The sequence below is a fragment of the Aquila chrysaetos genome, chromosome 2, assembly GCF_900496995.4.
Source record: "Aquila chrysaetos chrysaetos chromosome 2, bAquChr1.4, whole genome shotgun sequence".
NCBI classification, from domain to species: Eukaryota; Metazoa; Chordata; class Aves; order Accipitriformes; family Accipitridae; genus Aquila; species Aquila chrysaetos.
In genome coordinates, this window is record NC_044005.1 from 51,372,221 (window position 1) to 51,393,610 (window position 21,390).

General features: G+C 51.3%; 1 protein-coding gene across 7 annotated transcripts in view; it reads right to left on the reverse strand.

Annotated features, from left to right (window-relative positions):
• Positions 1–21,390, reverse strand: part of SLC8A1 (solute carrier family 8 member A1) — a 144,772-nt gene that overhangs the window by 113,602 nt on the left and 9,780 nt on the right. The window contains exons 1-3 of one of the 7 annotated variants that reach the window (XM_030041883.2): positions 12,266–12,423; positions 9,863–10,082; positions 1,173–3,008 (exon numbers count right to left, since the gene is read on the reverse strand). In XM_030041883.2, coding sequence (XP_029897743.1) covers positions 1,173–3,008; positions 9,863–9,912 — 1,886 coding nt within the window. In that variant the 5' untranslated portion in view covers positions 9,913–10,082; positions 12,266–12,423. Of the gene's footprint in view, positions 1–1,172; positions 3,009–9,862; positions 10,088–12,265; positions 12,424–12,792; positions 12,811–13,376; positions 13,446–13,611; positions 13,782–21,390 lie in introns of those variants that run through there. The other 6 variants (XM_030041892.2, XM_030041901.2, XM_030041917.2 and 3 more) reach the window with 6 other exon arrangements.

The following is a 21,390-nucleotide window of genomic DNA, read 5'->3' on the forward strand; positions in this document are numbered from 1 at the left end:
TGAGAAATACAAATCACTTTTTTCTTTCCCCCTACGTCAAGAACTTTTATGATTCCCCTATTTGCTTCATTCTCCCTGTGCGCACAGAGCCGGTACAAGTAACAGACAGAACATAAGGCCCGCTCTCGGCACTCATCGTGGGTTCGTCTCGGCTCCTGAGAGACCACTTGTATGATATGCAACACTCAAGCCAACATTTAGCTCTCCCTTGACACAGCAGTGCCCTTTATCAGTAACTGCTCCAGGTTCTACACAGTGGTTTTGTGCTACAGATTCTGTTGTTGGCAGGGACTGATCTACAGACACAGACTTCACTGCAGGAAGAGCCTGAGGCTGGAACAACGCAACTCCCAACCCTTGCTTCTCCCAGAGCCCCAACTGGGCAAGGAAATGTCTTCACGACCTACCCAAGGATAGATGTTTTCAACCACTATTTACTGGGCTAATTTATATTCTCTACATAATGTAATAAACAAGGCTACGGCACTAATAATTTTTCCACTATCCACCTAGCAACAGTCAGGAGTAGCGTCCAACAGCTTTCAGCCTCTTTTTTATTTGCAAGTGGCCAAATGTGGCTGCAGTTGCATCCTAACCATGAGGCTTCTCTGCATGACAGTTCTTTTTCAGGCCATGCATTGGACAATGACCTAGGCCTGCAGCCTTTAGAAGAGGAGGAGGTGAAGTGACCTTCACCAAAGCCCTGAAGAGAGCATCAGTGGAACAGGCTGTGGCCCAGTCCTGGATGACCTGACCCTCAACAGGCAAGGGGAAGGAGGTACCACAATTCATACACTCAGTTTAGGCCCTTCGCATGACAGGTCCTTGTGACTGGGTGGTAACAGCCAGCTCAGTTTTGTTCTCTGCTCCACTGTAGTGCCGAGGCTATAGAGATCTGCTCAGTGCGTGGGTAGGGTGCAGGAGGCTGGGCTCACAAACCGGTCCCACCACCCTGCTGCTGGAAGGGTGCAGTGCCCCTGGGCAGGCATCACTCTCTGGTCTGTTAGCAAGGCAGGAACGCAGCATTTCAGGCTCCCCAAAGCACATAAGGCCATTCATGGCTTACGGCAACGTGCTGGGACCCAAACACCTCCGGTGCAGCTCTGGGAGCCACGTGCATTTAACTTCAGGAGAACCAGAGACTGTAAGTAACAAATAAAACCTTCACTTACACTATCTCATCGTTCTGGAACTCCAGCTCCCCGCAGGTGTCTTCAAAGTCCTCTCCTCCACCTTTGGCTGAGCCTTCAATGGTTTTGTAGGGCACAATAACATTTCCTCGTGCACCAGAGGTTCGCAACACTTTCACTTCCATGGTCCCCACACTTTCACTGACGTGTGTTACTGGCTCCTCAAAGGTGAAGATGCCAGCGTGGTCATCGTCAAAGATGGTGACGGTGGCAGTAGATGGTGATCCCAGGCAGGCAAGTGCTGAGACACAACTGGCCTCAAGAATGCCCTCATCCGAGGCCTCAGTGCTCACGCGGATGTTGCTGAGATGGACCAGGAAGTTCTCATCCTCCTCAAATATGTCGTCATCAATTATGCCAACACGGATTTCCTTCTGGGTCTCTCCAGGCTTGAAGACCACTGTCCCTTCAGTGAACTCATAGTCAGAGCCGGCATTGGCCGTCCCATCCTCTGTCCGGAAGTCAACGTACACCGTGTTGGTCAAATCGCCTCCCCGGCGAACGATGGTCAGGGCGACAGTGCCACAGTTCTCCAGACACTGGTAGGTACCCTGCTCAAAGTAGAGTTTGCTGATGGGATCATTTTCTGCCACCTCACTGTTGACCTCATGCATGCTGACAGCTTTACGGGCCTGGTCTGCAGCATGTCTCTTCAAGATGTTGCCAGCTCCTGTCATGAGCCGAGTGGCCTGAATGCGGTAAAAGGCCCTGCTCTTCTGCTGCTGGCTCAGGACCTGGTAGTTGGCCAGCTCTATAAGCTGTTCAATCTCCTTGTCGGGGTGCTTTTGTTTCAGCTCCTTCAGAATCCGAGCCATTTCCCTCCTGGCTTCCTCATCATCCTGGTCTTTCTCATCCACCTCCAACACCAGTGTCCCATCCAAAAAGTTCTCCACGTGAGAATTAGCAACCTTTCCGTCCATCTCAATATCAGCTTTGGAGGAGGGCCGGTCACCCTCATGCTCAATGATCATGCCTCTCTGCTTGCCAGCTCGGTATTTCTTGTAGACGTACTTGTAAAATAAAAGCCTCCTGTCAGCTATCCAGGCAAACACCACACAGATGGGGAAGAAGAAGAAGGTGAGCAAGCCTTCCCAAACCTCCACAATCCCAGGAGAAGACACAGATAAAATAATGTAAAGCCAAGTGTAAGCAAAGATGCTCCATGCCGCTGTAACAAAAAACACTCGCAAGTGCTTGATCTTCCTTATCTCTCCGTCTGGAACAACGTAAACACAGATCGCAATGATGACAAACATGTTAAATGCAGCACTCCCCACAATTGTGCTTGGCCCCAAGTCCCCTGCCGTGAAGCCATGGCCACACACTTCAATAACAGACAGGAGGATCTCGGGGGCAGACGAGCCCAAGGCCATCAGTGTGAGGTTGGAAACGGTCTCGTTCCAGATCCTCACCGTGGTTTTGCTGGTCTCGCCATTGGGCTTCTTGATGGTTATTTCCCGCTCTTGGGATGTAATGACTTCGATGGAGGACATGAAGCGGTCAGCTATGATAGATACTCCCAGGAACATGTACACCATCGCTACAAAATACACTGTTGCCCGAGCAATTTTGTCACCGAATGAGGGGTCTTGGGGTTCCCATATTGGTAAAATCACACCCTTTTTGCAGATGTATGAGCCAGTGCACTCCTCGGTGTCATTCACAGGCAGTTCGCTGGGGCTCTCCCCATGTATGCCATCTGCATGGAAGAGCAACACCAGCAAAACGCTCAGGAGTTGGAAGCTCACTGGGAAGGTGGGTGGGTGAGTTGCTCGCGACATGGCCGCTTCCACCGAACAGGTCCCAAATGTCCTCAACCTGCAGAGACAAAAGGAAAGATGCATTAAGTGAGGCCGACCAGAGATAACAGGTTTTCCTCCACACCCTGTTTATTTCCCATCTTTCCCAAACATATAATCAAGTTACTCCATTACTTAAGAAGACCCATCTAATAAGCCCATTTGTGTTATGATTACTGCAGTTTTCCATGTACAAATCATCTAGTTGAGTTATCTGAACAGGGACAGATTCCTGTGGGCTAGCAGTGGGCTAGCACCTACCCCCTTTAGCTACTATGGTGTTTAATGCCACTTTCTGTTCGCTGAAAGCCTATTTGTTCAATTGCATTTTCTTGTTTCTCATCTAATTTAAGCCCATCATTCTGCTTCTCAGCTGGCAGAAGTGTTTCCCATTTCAAAATTACAGTGCACTCACTCACTCGAGTTCAGGGTAAGAGCAGGAGAGGACAGGGAAATCTACTATCCCCCTATCATTTTTAGAAAATATTTTTATACTTGCTGTTTTTAATCACTGTAAACTACATATTTCACAACCTTTTCTTGCCCACAGTCCTCCCAAGCATCTACTCCACATCAGAAATCTGCATGAAGTGAGCTCAAGCCCTGGCAAAACCTTATTCTTAACAGTAACTTGGTCATAAGGTGCACCAGAAGGGCAGTCTTTAATTAATGATTTTGGAGCCATTCCTTCCACAGTGCATCCCTTTGCACCTTCCCAGAACTGGAAAGAGCCCCATATGCATCCAAGCCTGGCTCTCTTGGCATGCTTCAAGAGGAAACCTGTCCCTGCGCTCTTTTCCCACTAGGTCAGCTTTGACGGCTTCCCCTTCAAGGGCCTTTCTCACTCCATTTACAACATCAGTCATCAGGCATGACAGCAGTACTTGCCCTTATCCTGCCTCAGTATTTTCCAGCAGTGTAGAGGAGCTGTTAAAGAGGTTTTCGGTTAGTTAACAGTGCATAAACCGACAGAACAGATGCCTTTAAGTACAAAGAGATGCTTAGTGCAAAAACCTGAGCATGCTCAGTGTTACATTCTCAATTTTACTAGCCAATAAAAGCCAGATTCCTAGTTATTAAAGCTATATTTTCTCCTCAAGGAGAGCCTTTGCCATACTACGCTTCTCCATTCCAAGTTAATTTAATCACACGGTACTTAAAAATGTTTCTATGAAGAGAGGAAAATGAGTACGTCAATACCTTTACTGCACTGGAGAATACAAAAGGCTGAACTGGTTTTGTTCATAAAAAAACAACACCCCAGAAAGAAAAAAAAACCCCAATGAGTCCAGCCACGAAACGTTTTGACTTCCAAGAGAAGGATGGTATTCCGTATCAGAGATGGGACACAAGAAGGAGATCCAGTCAGCGCCTCCCGAAGTCCAGCCTCCCCAACGCCTGGCAGGTCTCACCCTACCATTTGCCATCTGCCTGGTCTCCAGCAAACACATGGCCAGGTCTGACAACTGCACCGCTGCACGTGTGGGGACACACTGACCAACCCGTCCGTGCTGAAGGCTGCATCCAGCGGCAGCACCCCAGCTGTCACCTGGGGCCAGTCACGGCGTGACCCACGCAGGACGGCTAAGCGCACTTTCCCTCCTCCTCCTGAAAGAGGGCTTGTTTCACAGCACAGCTGGGAACCAGGCTGGCTCTCCAGCCACGCAGCAGGCTACGCATGCTGCATTGCTGACTGCAAAACCCCAGCCAGGCAGGTGTTCCTGGACCCTCCAAAACAGGGACACGCCAACACCTCCTTGAGGAAAAGCACCCGGTCACCACCACCCATCTCCTGATCCCCCATGACACAGAAATGACCTCTCCTCATTAGGGCAGGGGCATATTACGGGGCTGCGCGCAAGTGAAGCACCAGCTGGAGGAAGCAATGGGTATCATCCTGCACCCACATTGTGGGATCTATTCTGCAAAGAGACGTTGTAATGATGGATCAAAGCCCTCTCCTCCATTTGCTTTTATTTAAGGATGCTGTAGTAGGATTATTGGGCTGAAAGAATAATACTGAGAATTTGTCAAGACAGTTTTATATAAATGGCATTTCCTCACCAGGAGCTGTTGGTCTGCCTCCCCCCCTCCCTCCTCTCAATCTTCTAATTAAGAAAAAAAAAAAAGATACACAGGGCAGGAAGTGAGCAAGTCGGAGAGCTGGGTGATAAGAACAGATAAGATGAACAAGAAAAAGCAAGTCTCCTGTATGAAGACAGATTTAAAACAAAGGACTTGTTTGCGTTGGAAATCCTGCTAATGCTACAAAAAGCTCTAACTGCTGGAGTCAGAAGCCCTGAACATTGCTCCCCTGATCACAGTCCCTGGGTACCTTCTGCTTCCCAGAATACAGGCTGTAGCCACCGCTTACAAACCTGAAGTAAAAAATTGAAAACATGGTATTTGTAGAGTACCTTGTTGCAGGCCATTTGGCGGAGAGCTAAGTTGAAACAGATGTGCGTTCATGGTCATTGAAGTTTAGCCGAAGCATGAATTAGTCACCCAACATCTGTACTCCTGTGTTTCACACTGCTCCAAACCAAGTCTCGGAGATATTTGATAAAGGGGCTGTCAAAACACAGACTGACTTGGTATCAACTCTGTTTATCCCAGATAGCTCCTAAGTGTACTTTTGTTTTTTTAAAAAATATGTAGGCTTAAAAAAAATTTAGTCAGGGCATAAAATATTACTCAGCTGCATGGTTTTTCACCCTCTCTTTCTAAAGGGCAGCAGTTTCAACAGAAAACTCAAGAGCATCCACCTGCCCTTGTTCAGTTATTTTCTCCCTGTGGCAAGTCATATCCTTGCACATGTACAATTATTCAGAGCAACCAGGCATTGTGAAATCCCCTTGGCAAGAAGAGGAAACAGATGGTTCTAGAGAAAATATTATGCTTTGGGTCACTGATTTAGGTCATAAAGAATGGGAGAGTCCCATCACACTTTGGACAAACTCTACAGTCTTAAAAGGATTCGAACACTGGAAGCCTCTGCCAGAAAAAGACACACAGTAAATCAGATTAATAAGTCACTTGGACTTCATTTGCCATGTTCTTCCCTTTCAAACATTCTAATATAAGTTGGTTTTGGTTTTTTGGTTTTTTTGAAAATCAAGTCCCATATTATGCTAAACAGTAGGAAAAAAGGCCTAGAGGTTTGCACCTGAGCAATCCATCTTTTTGGCCTTCCCATCCAGCTCTCCATGTACAAACAACATTTTTCCTCAGATGGCAGGAGATAAGAAACTTGGAACTTTTCTGGAGGGCTCAGATAGGTGGGGAAAGGCTGGAACTTTGGGAGAAAAACCCACCAGCCTTGGCAATGTGCCAGGACCCGGCTTTGAGCGGCAGTAGCATCCCCCAACTCTATGTTGGACTTTCTCCTGCATTTTGTGGTGCGGTCATCAAGCAAGATTCACGTACCCTCACCAGCTTTCCCACTTGAACCAACTCGCAATGAGCGTTATTAACACCAGACTCAGGAATTACGGAGGGCTAGAAAATGCTTGGCCACAACATGCTGGTTACGCACACACACCATCAGAGCCTGACACTCACAGTATCTCTGAGAAGCCGCTGCTATAAAATTAGCAGCATTTCTTTATTTGTACAATCCAAAATAAACAGCTTGGTCCCCAGAGACCCTCTTACTCTGCATTTGCATAGGGTCTCGGCCCGTGGTCAGCACAGTGCTGCAGGCGCAGCGGTAGGAATATTCCCAGACAAATCATTCATATTATTCTCTAACAAGAAGCAAGGCTACCAGAATGCCAGCATTCCCTCCAAACCCAACTTTGTTAGCTTTTCATTAAGGTGTCTCAATTGCATTTCCCATCCCGGCCATCAACAATAAAAGCAAATGCGGTAGCTGATTCACAGCACGCCGGGTTAGCAGCCCCAGCAAACCTCGCCTGCCACGGTGCTGGTGGCCTCGGCGTCTCTCCCCCAACACCTCTTGGGTCAGATTTATCACGGCAGCACCGGGCAGGGGTGCGAGCTGCTCCCGGACAAGCTCCCGCAGGGTGCTAGCAGTTGGTTTTGCACAGTCATGGAGGAAAGCCTGCAAGAGGCTGCGTGGTCCCTTCGAGGCAAGCGCGGTTTAGATGCAGCTTCTGGCCAAGGGACGTTGGTTCAGCCTTTATTCCAACCCTTGGTGTTGTGAAACACCAGGAGGGCAGCTGTTGCCCACAGCAGGTCTAGGAGGGTTGCAGAGATGTTTGCCTCCCGGCTGGACACGGGAGCTCTAGGTTTCACAAATTGGTTAGGAGAGAGCTCCTGCTGCCAGCTCGGGCTCAGCCCCCCAGCTCAGGAGCTGCCCGATGGGGAGAACGCAGCCTTTTAGACTCTGCTCTGACCTTTCCCTGGCAGCAACGCTCCTTCAGCCGGCCGGCTGCTGCATGCAAAGCGAGCCTGAAAGCTGCTCTGCGTTTCAACAAAGCACAGCTTTTCCTTTGCAGCAGCTTCCCCAAAGTCCCATCTCCATCTGGGCACTTCGCCCTTGAAATATCCACTGTAAGACCCTTCCTGTTATTTTCCTACACCTTTGTATCAGACGCAGGTTTATGACCATCTGCGACGAGCTGGTAGCACCATTTTTTTTCAGAGTACTGAAAAACACCGCTAGCCCAGGCATTTTCATTGCAGAAGGATTGGGCAAGGAAGGAAATGGCCTGGGCTCACAAGGAATGAGTGGCCACACAAAGAAAGAGGGAGACTTTCCACAGGGAATTTTTTTCCCAGCATCTGACAGAAAATCTGTACAGAGCAGCTGTAACACAGCAACGTTCACACCATTACAGCCACCACCGACGCTATCCGACGGTGCCTACCCCCCTGCGACGTCGGCCTTATAATAAACATCATTACTGTGAACTTATTGCCAGCTTGTATGGAAGAGGGGGTCCCCACAGCCGTGTCACTGGTGTACCAGAGGTGGGAGCAGCACCGTCTCCCCACAGGGTGACCGGTCCTGGGTGGCAGTAGGAAGTTGCTCTTCACACCAGAGCGGCTGCTCTTCAGCATGCTGTGGGGACACAACCAGGAGCATGGTGCAACACCACGGGGATTCCCAGCCACCCCTTCCCCGTCCCACGGTCAGAGCTAGACAGAGGGGAGCTTTTGCTAGTGGGAGTGCAGTGCTGCAGGGGGACAGGGAAGGCAGCTCAGACCCTCAAACATCAAACTCCTGACGTCAGCAGCAGGAGAAAGATGGTCTCTCTTTGGCCAGAGGGGCCAAAAACTTTGACAAAGCAGCAGCTACGAGCTACTGCAAGGCACAGTGAGCGTGCAAGCTAGAGAAACAGAGCCTCAAAGCAAGCCAGCTACTCGCTCCCCTGCCAGCGTCCCTGGTGAAAAGACAGCAACCCCCACAAAGGCCCCAAGTGAGAGGACAGGCTCTCCTAGCCAGCAGGTGTGTCCCCCCGACCTTCCTCAGAAAAAACGGCTGTTTCAAGTTGCGTGCCTTCTGCTCCTACCCCAAGGTCAGACCTGAAGTCTCCCAAGTCACAGCACCCCTTTCCCAGCTTCTCTTGCAGAAGAGCAGCACTTAAGAGTCTACTGCAAGCAATAACCAGCGTTCCCTGGGGAAAGCGCTGCACACCTCGCCTCCGCGGGTGGGACTCATACCCACTGCCCCAGCTCCGGAGGGCTAGCAAACCTCTTCTCTCCTGCTGACCCTTCCTGGCTATGCTGAAGCCTCTACACCTGTGCCTCATTGAAAGCAGCACTCTGCTTCACAGCAGGGCAGCTTGAGCAAAGCCTGTAGTGGGAAAAGACATGACTGTAGGAAAAAAAAAAAAAGCCCAAATTGTCTGGTCTCTGACCATCAATCAGTAAATCAGCCAAGAGCCTAGGTCCAGCTTCCTACAGCTGAGGGACACAAAACAGATGCCAACAGCCCTGCAAAGTACAGGGTGGTTGGAGATTTGTCTAGGCAGCCACAGGCGCCGCTGGCTTCGCTTCTGATCTTGACGCTGACCCGTGGCACAGCTTTGGTAAAAAGTAGCTCCTGCCAGCTGTGATTTTTACCCATCAAAGCAGGAGAAGGACCCTACTGCCACGCTGGCTGTACATCCAGACCTGTGGAGGGAAGCCACTACGTCCAAATACCGTGTCGCCACTCAGGGCTGCACAGTGTGACAGCACTTTAAACACAGCTTGGAAAACCCTTGGCTCGCAGCCCTGCTCTGGCTCTGCCCGGCTCCTTCTCCCTTCCACCCAGCTCTGCCACTCCAAAAGAGGCATAGCCTGTTGGCATCCCCTGCCTGTGACCTCGAGATCTCCGCATCAGGAAAATGATTTCCAGGCCATCAGCACCCTGATTGCATCAGTACAAAAACCATCAAAACCTTTCCAAATATAGTCAGAGGCACAAGCCCTCCATGAAGCCAATCAAGTAAAATACACATCAGGCCACCCTGTTTTCTGTAAAGGACATTAAAAAGTTAGAACAATTATCAGTCTGCAACTGATTTTTCCAAGTATCCTATCTCTTCAATGAAGCATCCAATCTCCTCCCACAATCTCCCCAGCAACTTTCCAAAATAAACAGATAAACAGAGAAAATAAAACACCCCCGATATAAAATTTCAGCCAGATTGGATGAATTTGGGGGCAGCTTGTAGAGACTGAGCTTGGAAGTGTTTGTCAGGGAGATTCCAGCCTTGCTTTCTAACGCATGGAGACTAAGTGGCAAGTCATCCCTTTCCCCCACGATTCAAGATCACAGCGAGGAAAATGCCAGGAAATGAGAAGCAAGGGAGAAATACTATATTTCTTTTGGGGTTGTATTTTTTTTTTTTTTTTTTTTTTTTTTTTTTTTTATCTCCCCTCCTACTCACTGCTATCCTCAGACCGTTTCTCTATCCCTACCGCCTGCTTTTGGTCTCTTCTTTATCAAGCAGCATCAGGCTCTTCCCCATTACTCCTCCTGGGCTGTCAATGCCTTCCTCTGCCTGTGGATCTCCCTCGCCGATTTAAGCACGGGGCTATCTGCCCAGTCTCCATGAGCCGGCTTTGAGGCTGCCTTGCCGACAGACTCCTTCTGTGATCTGAGGGCAGCCCTTCACCTCCCTGTGCTCTGTGTGTCCCTCTGTAAAATGGGAAGAGCAACTCCCGTGAGTGCTGGGAGAATAAAATACTGCTAATAAGCCTGAGGCTCCTGGGTAGCCTGGGGAGGAAGCGTCTGCCCAGAGATGCCCCGCAGGGGCCAGGAGAGAGGAATTAGCAGGCTTGTTGCTTTCCTCTTTGTCTGCCTGTGTCTGCTCTTCCCTCCTGGCCCATTTTTGCCCTGGGTTTCTAGCTGTGTGCGGGTCCCCTGTGCAGCGCGATGCTCTCCTGGGCTCAAGGAGCAGAAAGCTTCAAGGGAGCAGAGACAAATCCCCAGGCCCAGCTCCCGGCGTCCATCCAGGGACGAAGAGGTGGGAGACGTCCCTGGGAACGCGTGTGGGGAAAGGCTGAGGCGAATGCAGGTTGTGGAACCCGGGCGATTTGGACACGGTCCTAGACAGGAGCTGGGCAGGTTCGTTTGGGCCAGTGGCCCACCCTGGCACGCTGCATCCATCGGCTACGTGCCTAGCCCTGACCGGTGAAGGGTGGTAGCACCTCCCGGGAGAGTTACCGTCCGGAGGTACAGCTCTTGCACCGCTGACTCTAGAGGGAGCCGAACGCTAGTGCCGAGCAGATGCCCAGTTTTTAGACCACCAGATCTCAGGAAAGGGAGTCTGAGCCCAGGTGTGTGCCGGGCCTTGGCTGCTTATCTCAAAAGCGAGGTTAACCACCCCTCCCTCCTCCCCAGTCTCCCCCGCCTTCTCTGTCTCTCCAGGAGCTCTTTGCAGCAGCAAATCTCACTTCTATTTGTAGCCAGGTTTCCTTAGGAAGCCAGGCATATGAAATCACAGTTTCCATGTCTGTCTGTCTGTTCACATCACCCCCCCCCCCATTTCAGCTAAAATCACCAGAGGGATAGAGATAGCACAGAAAGCCAAGTTCCTACAAGCTTCCTGAAAATAGCTGGAGAGATACCACTCGCGCCCTCGGCAAGGGAAAGACTGGTCAGTAAGCTCAGCCCATATTGGATGCCAGAGTCCCGACGGCACAGCACCCTGAGCGCCCTGCGACAGACCTCAGTGCAGCCAGGATTTGCACAGCTGTGGGCACCGATGTCCATGAACTGGGAGCACACGCAGATCACGGCACCCTGAGCTTGAACAGAGCTCCAGGTTGTTCACTGTACCAGTCGCAAGGAGAGCCAGTATCACATGCCATTTGTGTTGTCTGCGACCAACCTGTTGGCTGGTTGTCCAGTGATGCTCGTGCCTTGGGGGACACTGGGCTTTTTTATAGGATCTGAGCTTCATTAGGATGCTGGAGAATGGTGGCTTTTCCCTGGTAAGCCAGCAGGACTGTATCCCCCCCCAAAACACAGAAGAAAACTAAATTCTGTTCTAGATGCAATGCCAGAAAATTGCAAGCCTGACAGCCCTGAGCAGATCAGGACCCTACCAAAGGCCCAAACAGGCAGAGAAATGGCTGTGCCTATACGGTGTCATGCAAGGTGCTGTGGAGACTCCCAAGAGCAAGGACGTGAGACAAATTCATGCCATGCCGTGTACAGCAGTGCAAGAAGAGCAAACTAGGTGCAGCCTGGACAGCTGCAGGACAGCGAATATTTAAGTCTCAGGAGCAATTCACAGACAAAAGATCGCAAAAAGCTTAGTGAAAGTGGTAGGGAGAGAGAAGCAAGCAAAGTTTCATCAGCTTAAAACTGTGCTACTTGGTGTTGGCATTCAGGGATGCTAGGCATAAAGAGGACATCCAATCTCCTCAAACATCTTGAACACAAACCCCGATACAGAGGAAGCTTTAGGCAACGCAGCTCCCCAGCACTGGCTTAGGAGTTGTTTATGCCTCCAGAGAAACGGAGCTGGTGAGGTATGAGAGGAGTCAGGCAATGCATCCAGTTCCCTGGGGAGATGGTGGTGGGGGTTCATGGCTTGGCTGGTAGGTTATGGCTCTAGAAATGCTAGATTATTTCCCTATTTGGGCTAAATGCCTCTGCTGGAAAAGGGGGAAAGCTGCTATTGAAGAACCAATTGGAAGGAAAAGGGAAGAAAGAAACATTTATCAGATGCACCCAAGGGAACGCAAATGCCTTTCTTTGGTGGTGTCCGCTGCCCCAGCCAAAGCCATACAGCACAGCTCTTTTTTTCCCTGCCGCCTTCATCCCATCAACGTGCAAGTGTCTCAGCTTCCCTTTTCTAAATAAAAGCGCACCTCTTCTCTTTGTGGTGGTGAGAAAAAGCACATGAATGCCTAGGCAGGTGTTGGGAGAGTGCACAGAGAACCCCAGCCTCTCTCGGGCCCCATTTCCATCGCCTGACTCGTGGATTTCCAACATCTGGGACCGGAGGAACAGCTTCCTGCGAAGCACAAGCAAAGAGGAACCCTGAAATCAAACACTCGCACCCACACGCCTGTGACCTTGTGGTTTTACTACAGCTTTCATTTTTAGACTCCAGTTCTCCCTAGCGCTCGCTGCATTTCTACAACGTTTCGGCAGTTTGCTTTCGCCCTGGAGACAGAGCCGAGCGCGGGGTTGCTTAGCACGGCTCGGCGGGGAGGGAAGCAACAAGGCTACGATTAAAGAATTAAACTCGAGATGACGGAAGAGCCCCAGCCATGCTTCCACCTAGACAAAGCCTACGTGATGAGCGCTGCTTAATGCCAGCCCTTAATAACACACGCTGATCGAGACGAAAACGGGAATTTCATCGCGGCTGCAGGTGCCTCCGACCACTCACCTCGGAAACCGTTTCAAGGCAGAAATCCCCGGGGCTGGAGGAAAAGCAGCCCTGCCCGGAGGCACGACCACCCCCGCCGGGCGGAGGCACCGCACCCCCGCCGCCGCGCACGGGGGAAGATGCCCGTAACCCCCCGGGGGGGGGGAGGCGGTTTGCTCGGGCCCCCCTCCCCGGCCCCACCTGCCCGGCAATGCCCGAACCTCGGGGTAGGGGAGAGGCAACCCCCCACCCCACCCCCCCTCGCCGCAGCCGCGCCTCCCGTCGCGACATGTCGCGATTGGCCGGCGGGGGAGGGGGGCGAGCCCCATCGCCTGCCTAAAGGTGCCGCGGCTGGGTTGCAAAAAGCATTCCCGCGGCGTGGGGGGGGGGGGGGGGGGAGCATCCTACCCCCGCCTCCCCATCGGTTCCCGCACGGCTCCGGGCCCCCCATCCCGCCTCCCTCATCCTCCCCCGGCACTGGGGACCCCAGTGCAGCCCCCCCCCCCCCCGGTGTCGGGGCGGCGGGCGGGGGGGGACCCGACACACGACTGGCCGCGCCGGGCAGGGTTGGGGCCGGGGTGGGGGCCGGTGGCTGTCGGTCCTACCTGGCGGGGGGGGGGCAGGAGCGGGCGCCGCCGGGGCCGGCTCAGCAGCGGCGGGGCATCGCGGCGGGGCGGGTGGCGGAGCCCCGGTGCGCGGCTGCGGCGCGGCGGCGGGCGGGAGGGAGGGGGGAGAAGGGAGGGAGGAAGGGAGGGATGGAGGGTGGGATGGAGGGAGGGAGGGAGCGCGCACACACACATACGCGCACACTCGCTCACACGCACTCACACTCACACTCACACTTACACTTACACGCAGCACCCCGGGGATGCGCTCAGCCGGCCCGCCCCGCAGGCAGCCTCCCCTCCCTCCGCATCCCTCCGCGGCGCTGCGCGGGCAGGGAGAAACCCGCCGTCCCTCCTCCGCGGTGGCAGCTTCAGCCCTCCTCCTCCTCCTCCTCCTCCTCCTCCTGCTGCTGCTGCTGCTGCTGCTGCTGCTGCTGGAAATATTTCCCGATTTCCTCCTCGGAGCGAGGGACTTTGAAAGGCAGGGCTGGTTGCGGACCCACCCCCGGCAGCCCTGCCCGCCCCTCCTGGGGCAGCCCCCAGCCCGGCCCTGCCTTTGCCCGGGACAGTCCCCATCCATCCTCTGCCGGCCCCCAGCCCTGCCCGGCCCGCTCCCGGTCCTGCCCGCCGCATCCCCCCGCCCGCCCTGCAGCCTGCCACGGCAAGCCCGACCCTATTTGCACCCCGCGGGAGGGAGGGAGCCCTGGGAGAGGTGGCGGGAGGGGAAGCGGGCGGGTTGCAAGGAGTGCCTCGCTGGGTCTGTCACCGTGCCCCACAGCGTCACCCGTGGCTGCCGCGATGGGGGGCAGGAGGGCCGGGAGCATCCCCAGGGGCCCTGGGCGGAGGTTGGGTCCCCTCCCATCACCAGCGCTGCGGTGTTTGCGGAGGACAGCGGGGGCCGTGGGGGGTCGGGCAAAGGGCACAGGGGTCATCTAGGGCCCTCCTGGGACCTGCCCCCCCATCTGGCTCTGTCCAGGTCAGCCCCTGAACCCACAGAGCCTCCTGTCCCCACGGGAGGGTCATCGGAGTCGGGGCGGTCCTGCGGGGAGCCAGCAGCCTGGCACAGAAGGACTCGCTGCACCTCAGGCTGGCCCAAGTGTCCTTCCTGGGCGCAATTCCCCTTTCACCATGCCCGAACGACTCCTCCACCCTGCGCTGGCTCCAGCAAGGAGCAGATGAACCCATTGTCCCCCCCCTCCAGGCAAAACTCTGGGGCTTTGGGAACTTAAAGTAGGACCAAAGCTAATAACTCACACACTGGTAGTCACAAGTACCCAGCGACCTTGAGTAGCCCTCTACACCCACGTCCTCAGGTGCAACAAGAACTGTGGAGAAGCAGAGCCATTATTCTAGCTCCTGCACCCTCTTACACCTTCTCCCTCTTACCTTGTTGGCTGTGCCTGTAATTTTTGTCACCACTGGCAAGACAGCAAGTCAGAATTTTACCTTTGGATTTCATTTGTGCTATTCTTCCTTTCTTTCCTTTTTTTAAAAAGATTTTTTGCATCACCATGGCCTTCAGCAGAGATGGAAAACTAAATTTCTCTGTTCAAGATGAGGTGTAAGACATGGACAATGTCACAAAACTCTTTTGTAAAGAATGTTGTGATGAACTGACCAACCAACAAACCAGCTACTTGTTATTAGTGTTGCAGCTGTTATTGATATTATTTAGATTTGGTCTCACTTTAAGAGCTAATTGCCTACACATGGGATGAAAGGTATTTCCAAATAAGAATTTGGTTTCGAAAAAAATGTGGTTTTGAGTCCAGTAGCTAACTCTGATTGTCTGTCTCACCTCTTTTCATTTAAAACTCTTCAGAGGAGTGATAAGGTTGCGTGTGGCCATGTGTGGTACTTTGATGGGACTCAATTCTCCCAGCAGGGCCATTGGTATAAAATGAGCACAACTAAATGTCCACAGTGTGCACAGCGCTGTGCTCTGACCAGGACCCGAGCAGAGCAGTGGATGTGTGTCAGTGGCGTTTGGTTTGGCAGTGGCTGCAGGACGCAAGGCGCTGCACAAGCTGGCATGGCAAACGGATAGTGTGAGCAGAAAAAATTGGCATGGTTGCAGCAAACACAATCCCTGCTGTTGCTTTTCACCCTGCACACTGAAATTTAATCATTGCAACAGTAAGCAGCGGAACTCAGATTTTAATTAGCTGTCAGCCATGAAGTTCTCCCTAAAGCTCCCCATTTCCCTCAGTCATGTTGCTGACCTACTTCCCAGCTCGTTCACTGAATATGGTACACAACTCCTCTGGAGCACCAAGACATTAACTCTGCTAATGGGGATCCGCTGGTGAGCGGCTCTCTGAAGAGCCAGGCTTGTCCCCAGCCTCTCCCAGCCCACCTCTCTCTGCAGCTTGCAGCGCGTGTTCCTCTCTCCCAGTGCCTCCTTTGGAGACCTCAGAAAGGCTGCTTCAGCTGAGGGATTTCTGTGACATTTGAGGGGACCTGAGGAAAACGAGAGTTTGTCAGTGTTTGTGGTGCTGCTCATTAGTCCATGCAAATGAACCCTTTGTATCACCCAGCCTTAATGGCACTGGGACAGAAGACGTGAGGCAGAGATGCAACATTAACCCACCTGCATCTGAGAGCAGCTTTCATCTGCTTGAAAAGGGACTGGTTAGGAGGGATATGAGGCTGGGAGGCTGGAAGAAGGTGTCCCCCACTCCCCAGTCCGTCACACACCCCTTTCCAGGCACATTCAGACCTTCATCATTCACAGTCTCCAAGAGAAAGGAGGAGTTGGGCTCTGAAAGAAAGAGTGGACGGTGGGGAGTAGGGGAAACAGTGAGCCCAAATGATGGGAGGAGATACTGTGTGCTAGGACTGCTCCACACTGCAGTGGCTATGGTTCACACTGCTTTTTCTCAGCCAAGCTAGCTGAAGTGGTAGCTGTAACAGCTTAGAGCTCCACCTGGGCTGTGAAATCTGCTGGACAAGCTGAGCAAATGCTCCTGGTTCTGCCCAGTGCTCCAGAAAAAAAATGCAACAAGAATGCTCATGTCCTGACACAACAAGTTTGTCATGGTGTGGGTACATTCATGCTTCATCATGATTGCAGCCTGGGCTGTGCTGGGAGAGGTGGTCGCTTGCTCCAGCTACCTTTCCTTCCTTGTCTCTCTTTGCAGTCATGCAAGTGAACACCTACCATTGCAAATGTGCTTACAACCACTAATTGGTAGTCTCAAAATCATGGAGGTTCTCATGCCAAAGCTAACGAATGGTTCATTCATTCATTCATTCATGCACACCCACAGCTCCCTCCGACAGCAGCCTGCATCTCTTTGCACAGTTGGTGGAGGAGGTTTCTGGGTATTGTCTACGTATGCAGAACAGAAAGACAATTCCTTCCTGCAAAGGCTGGGGTTAGTGGACTGTGGAGTCTCGAGCACAGGACAGAATGGTGCAGGCCAATTATCTGCTCAATGCCTTGGGAAAACAGACATATGAGCTCCTGCACTTTTTAGAGGAGAGGGACACAAACCCTCAGGTATTTCTTGGTTGAAAAATTCCGGCCTTATATTCACTCTAAAAGAGACAAGTGGTCAGGGCAAGGTGAGCTTCAGCTCAGCCACAGCATGCTCACCTCCGAGCAGCTGTCCTACCACCCTTTCTTGGCCCTGTCTGGAACATCTCCTCAGTGGGATGCTTTGGTCTCTGCTCCAGCTTTTGTGGGTTCAGATAATGCTGGAGTATAACCAGTGAGTCCTCACTGGTTAGTTGTCTCTGGTCATGGTTTTCCTTGAGTCCCACAGGAGATGCCAGAGAGATCCTGCAGGAGCAGATGGGATGTCACCTCTGGCTTGCCATCCATCTGTTTTTGCTCCTCACTGCAGCAGACCTGAGCATGCGCCCACTTCTCTGGCTCTCCTCTGCATGTTCTTGGCAGAGACCTGGAGATCCCTGAGAGTGGCGTTTCTAAAAAAGATGCTCAGAAACATAGTTTCCAGCAATTTGAGCATTCACTTTCACTGTCACCTTCAAACCTGCCTTTGCTGTTAGGAGGAGAAATCAGACATTTAGAAATGTGGCAGATGGAGTGGGTCACAGCAGGGAATAGGAAGGGCAGTTCTGCGTGCTGGACTTCGTACACTTCTTTTTGAGCTCTCCAGGCAGTAGGTCCTTAGCTGTTTCCAAGGTCCCAGGGAGGTCTGAGCGTGTGACAGTTGTCCATTGGCCAGCCAGAGGTCTTGGATGTGGAAGGTGTCTCCCATGCCTGGAAAACTGAGAGTAAAGACTATACCCCAGGGAGAAGGCAGTGCTCAATGGGATGTTTTGGCACGCCTGTGAAAAACTTGGCATTGTATGGTTTGCTCTCACTGCAATGCTTTGGGAGCCCGCAGAGGTAACTGGAGAAACCATGCTTGTGCTGCTTTCGAGCTTTTCCCCAAGTACTTGCTCTATACTGTGTTTTATGCAGGTTTAAACAACAAATCCGGAGCACTAATTGATGAGCATAGCATTTAACAGCTTGGGAGAGAGTTTTCCTGGAAGAAGCATTGACTGGCCAAATTTTGCAGACCACTGCTTGTGTGTGGCAGACACAAAAGAGTATTTGCACTGGAAACCACCTGCCACGTGGGGGTTGAAAGAGGAACCAGTTATAGGGGCTGGGCATGAATTTAGGGAGCTTGGAAATGGGGAGAGCTGCATGTATTTTGCAAATATCTAGTCTGCAAAACAAGCCACACACTCCTCTCTTCAAATTCTGCTTCAGAATCTCACTTGTCTTTTTGAAAAACTGCTTTCTGGTCATCAGGGATATACAGGAAAAATTCAATGTGTGCGCAGAATGACTTCAGCATCTGGGCTTAATGTAAGCGATGTGCAAGGTGCAAACTGTCTCCTTACTCCTCTTGAAGGAGTAGAAATTCAAAAGCCTTCCGGCAGCTGTCATTTGTCTCAACAGCAGTGCATGCTAATACTAGCATTTCACTCCCATCCCCATTTCACAGGCAAAAACCAGTTCCTAGTCTGAGTCACTGGAAAATGAAGGACCAGATGTCCCTTGCTGAACTGCCTGTCCCTTAGCATCTTTTCCCACCAAAAAAATGAAGCTTTGTTTTCCTGCTACAAAACTGCAGAATACAAGAACTAAAAATGCAGATGCAACATCAACTGAAATGCATTTCCCAGTGAAAGCAATAGCCTTGGGACTCTGCTGCCTCAAGACGAAGGTCCTGCAAGGGGCCATGGAGCTGCAGTGTGCTGGCCCCGGGGCAGCACTACAACTGAGCGGGCACTGGCACTCTCCACTTGACGCTCCAGCTCTTTTTACCACCATCCCAAGGTTGCCCTGGCCTGGAAAAAATTTGGCTGGAAAAAAACATAAAATCCCCCCAAATCCAGAATTAAAAAGCAACAAATGTGTTCTCTGGATTTGCCTTCTGCTTTTGAAACCTAGAGGTTTGATGTTTTCCAATTTACTTGGTAATCAGAAGTAAGTTAAAAAAAGAAGAGAGATGCAATAGTAATATGAAATCATATGACTCCAGAAGCTGGGACTTTAAGAGAAAAGTGCAAATACCATGATAATGTGGCAAGATCTGGGAGCCGTGTCCTGCAAACTGAGGACTGTGCTCCTTCCTCAGCAGCTCCCATCTCACATGAGGCCATATCCCTCATTTGATCTGTGTGCAAGGTTCCCATTGCTGTCAGTGCGAGACACAGGGTGAATTGGATGTAGTGCATGACTCCGGCTGCAGCCCCTGATTGTGAAGGTAATTTGGCCTCCTCTGTACCATCTGTTTGCCAGCCCTGAGTGAGGCTGGATATTCCAGGGAAAATAGACTTTTTTATTACAAGTGAGAAGTGACTGACCTCAGCTGCATAAAGCACCTTAATTATATTTTATTTATATATTCCAGGTCAAGAAAGCTGCTGGAACACCTTGCAAAAACCAAGCCCATTAGGCAAGAAGATGTGAAATGAATTCCCTTAAAGGGAAACTTGTCTTCACTATAATGGGCTTTAATCTGTGCTGTCCTTGCAGAGTGGTCAGAAATCTTGCCTCCTTGCTGCTTTGACTTTACCACCCTCTGTCTCAGCTCTGCCTCGTTTCACCTCCAAGTGTCCTTGCCTGGCTAGGTGTCCCTCCGGCACTGACCAGCTCCACCAGACATTAGCCCCTGAGTCCCGGGGATCGAGCAGAGCCAAGGAACATGCTGTCCACTGTTATCAGCACGCAGCAGTCAATTTTAGACCACAAGGACCCATGGCACTGGGAATTTCTGTGCTCCTCAGTCTTCCTCAAGGCACCTTGGAGAAGGTATGTGCCCTCGCTCCTGGCTGACTCTGTCCCTGCAACAGCTGAGGCAACAGCATGGTTCTTATCCTGGTTCACTTCTCCCCCCACAGCTTAGAGCTTAGATGTGAGTCCAATGGACTGGGACTCCCACTGGTGCACACACAAATCTTGCTATTTTGGCACAGTTTGCTCTATTTGCACTTCTGAAGATGTATAGACTAGAAACGCTTGTCTTCTCTGTGCTGCACGCTCAAGCAGCAGTGAGGCAGTAACCAATGCTGCATGTCCTCAACATAGTAATGGAAGCCCTGCGTGTAAAGAGAATTTAACGAAAAAAGAGAGAGACGTAAGAAAACCAGATTTAACTTCCGGATTACTTAATGGTTATAAGTTTGGGTTTTTCTGGAGATTTTGGAGAAATGAAACTGCACTGTTTGTGAGACCGGATTCTCCTTTCAAATTCCCCGTGCTGTCACGTGCCAGTCTGTTCCCCGCCTGGAATTTCAAACATGGTCTGTTCAAAAGCTGCTCTGAGCTAAACGGATTTTGCACAGCTTTCTGGATTGTGATGATGCTTTAAAACAATTGAAGAGCATCCTTTGCCACCACCTGCCTCGTGGTTAGAAATCCCCAAGTCTCTTATAAAAATCTTCTGCTCTTATGGGAAGCTTCTGGCAAAACTGTTCAGGTTCTGAGGCTGTATCCCTGGGTTTGTATGTGCAGGAGGGACATGGATGTGTGTGTGTGCGCATGCATGCAGATGTTTCCTAACGCAGGTTGCGCAAGCTCTGACTTCTTCCCTCTGCGTTTCTGCTTATTCAGATGAACTCCTGCTCTTCTGCAAGTGTTCCTATGTCTTCAGCGGGTGAGACAATTTCCTGACTGTAGCCGTCAGTCCGGGAACATGGGCTGCTGTGGTGTTTCTCTGTGTGTAGGCTGGAGATCAGGGAGACGGGGCAGAGCAGGGACTTCAGGGTTCAAGCATTCCCTGGCTGCTGCTGCACCTCCTGCTCTAGCAGTGCAGACAGTGCGGTGGCAGGTAGGGGGGGAACGGCAGGGATGGGAAAGCGTGACCGTATGGGGAGAGAGCAGAGATCTGGCAGTAGAACCAGTCCACTGGTGTGTAGGCAGCTGTATGTTTAGTAGACCAGTGTCTTAGCAGGGTTGATGGGAATACAGGCCTTCGTCTTTCATTCAGCTCTCTTCCATGTACACCTCAGTCATTAAGAAAGATTCTGGCCCCTGCACCTCAAGACACCAGTGTGGTATTTTGGTATTTGTGCCAGGGCTGTTAACAGTATCTGGCATTTTATTTGCCATCAGTAGACTCCAGAGTTAACAGCTGTATTTACATGACCAGTGGCATCAGGAAGGCAGGCAACAGCTACAGAGCCACCAATAGGGAGAAATAAGAGAAGTGAGAGGTCTAGAAGAGATGATTCAAGAGAAAACATTGCAGGAATGCAGACTGTCAAGTCAAGAGAAGACATATATCCTCACAAATCTGAAAGAATAGATGTTTCCCACTCTTACTGTCGATAAGATAAGAAGGCAGCAGGTTAAACTACAGGCAGGGAGACTGAAGTTTGACATGAGGAAAAGCTTTCTGTAGCTATGAGAGTAATGGTATAGGCAGCTGAATTGTCTGCAGAGAGGGAGAAGTCTGTGTCATGGAAAGGCTTTAAGATCAGGATGAGCAAACCTCTGCTGAGTTCAGATCAGGAGTAGGTGACCTAGCTCTCAACATCATTTCAT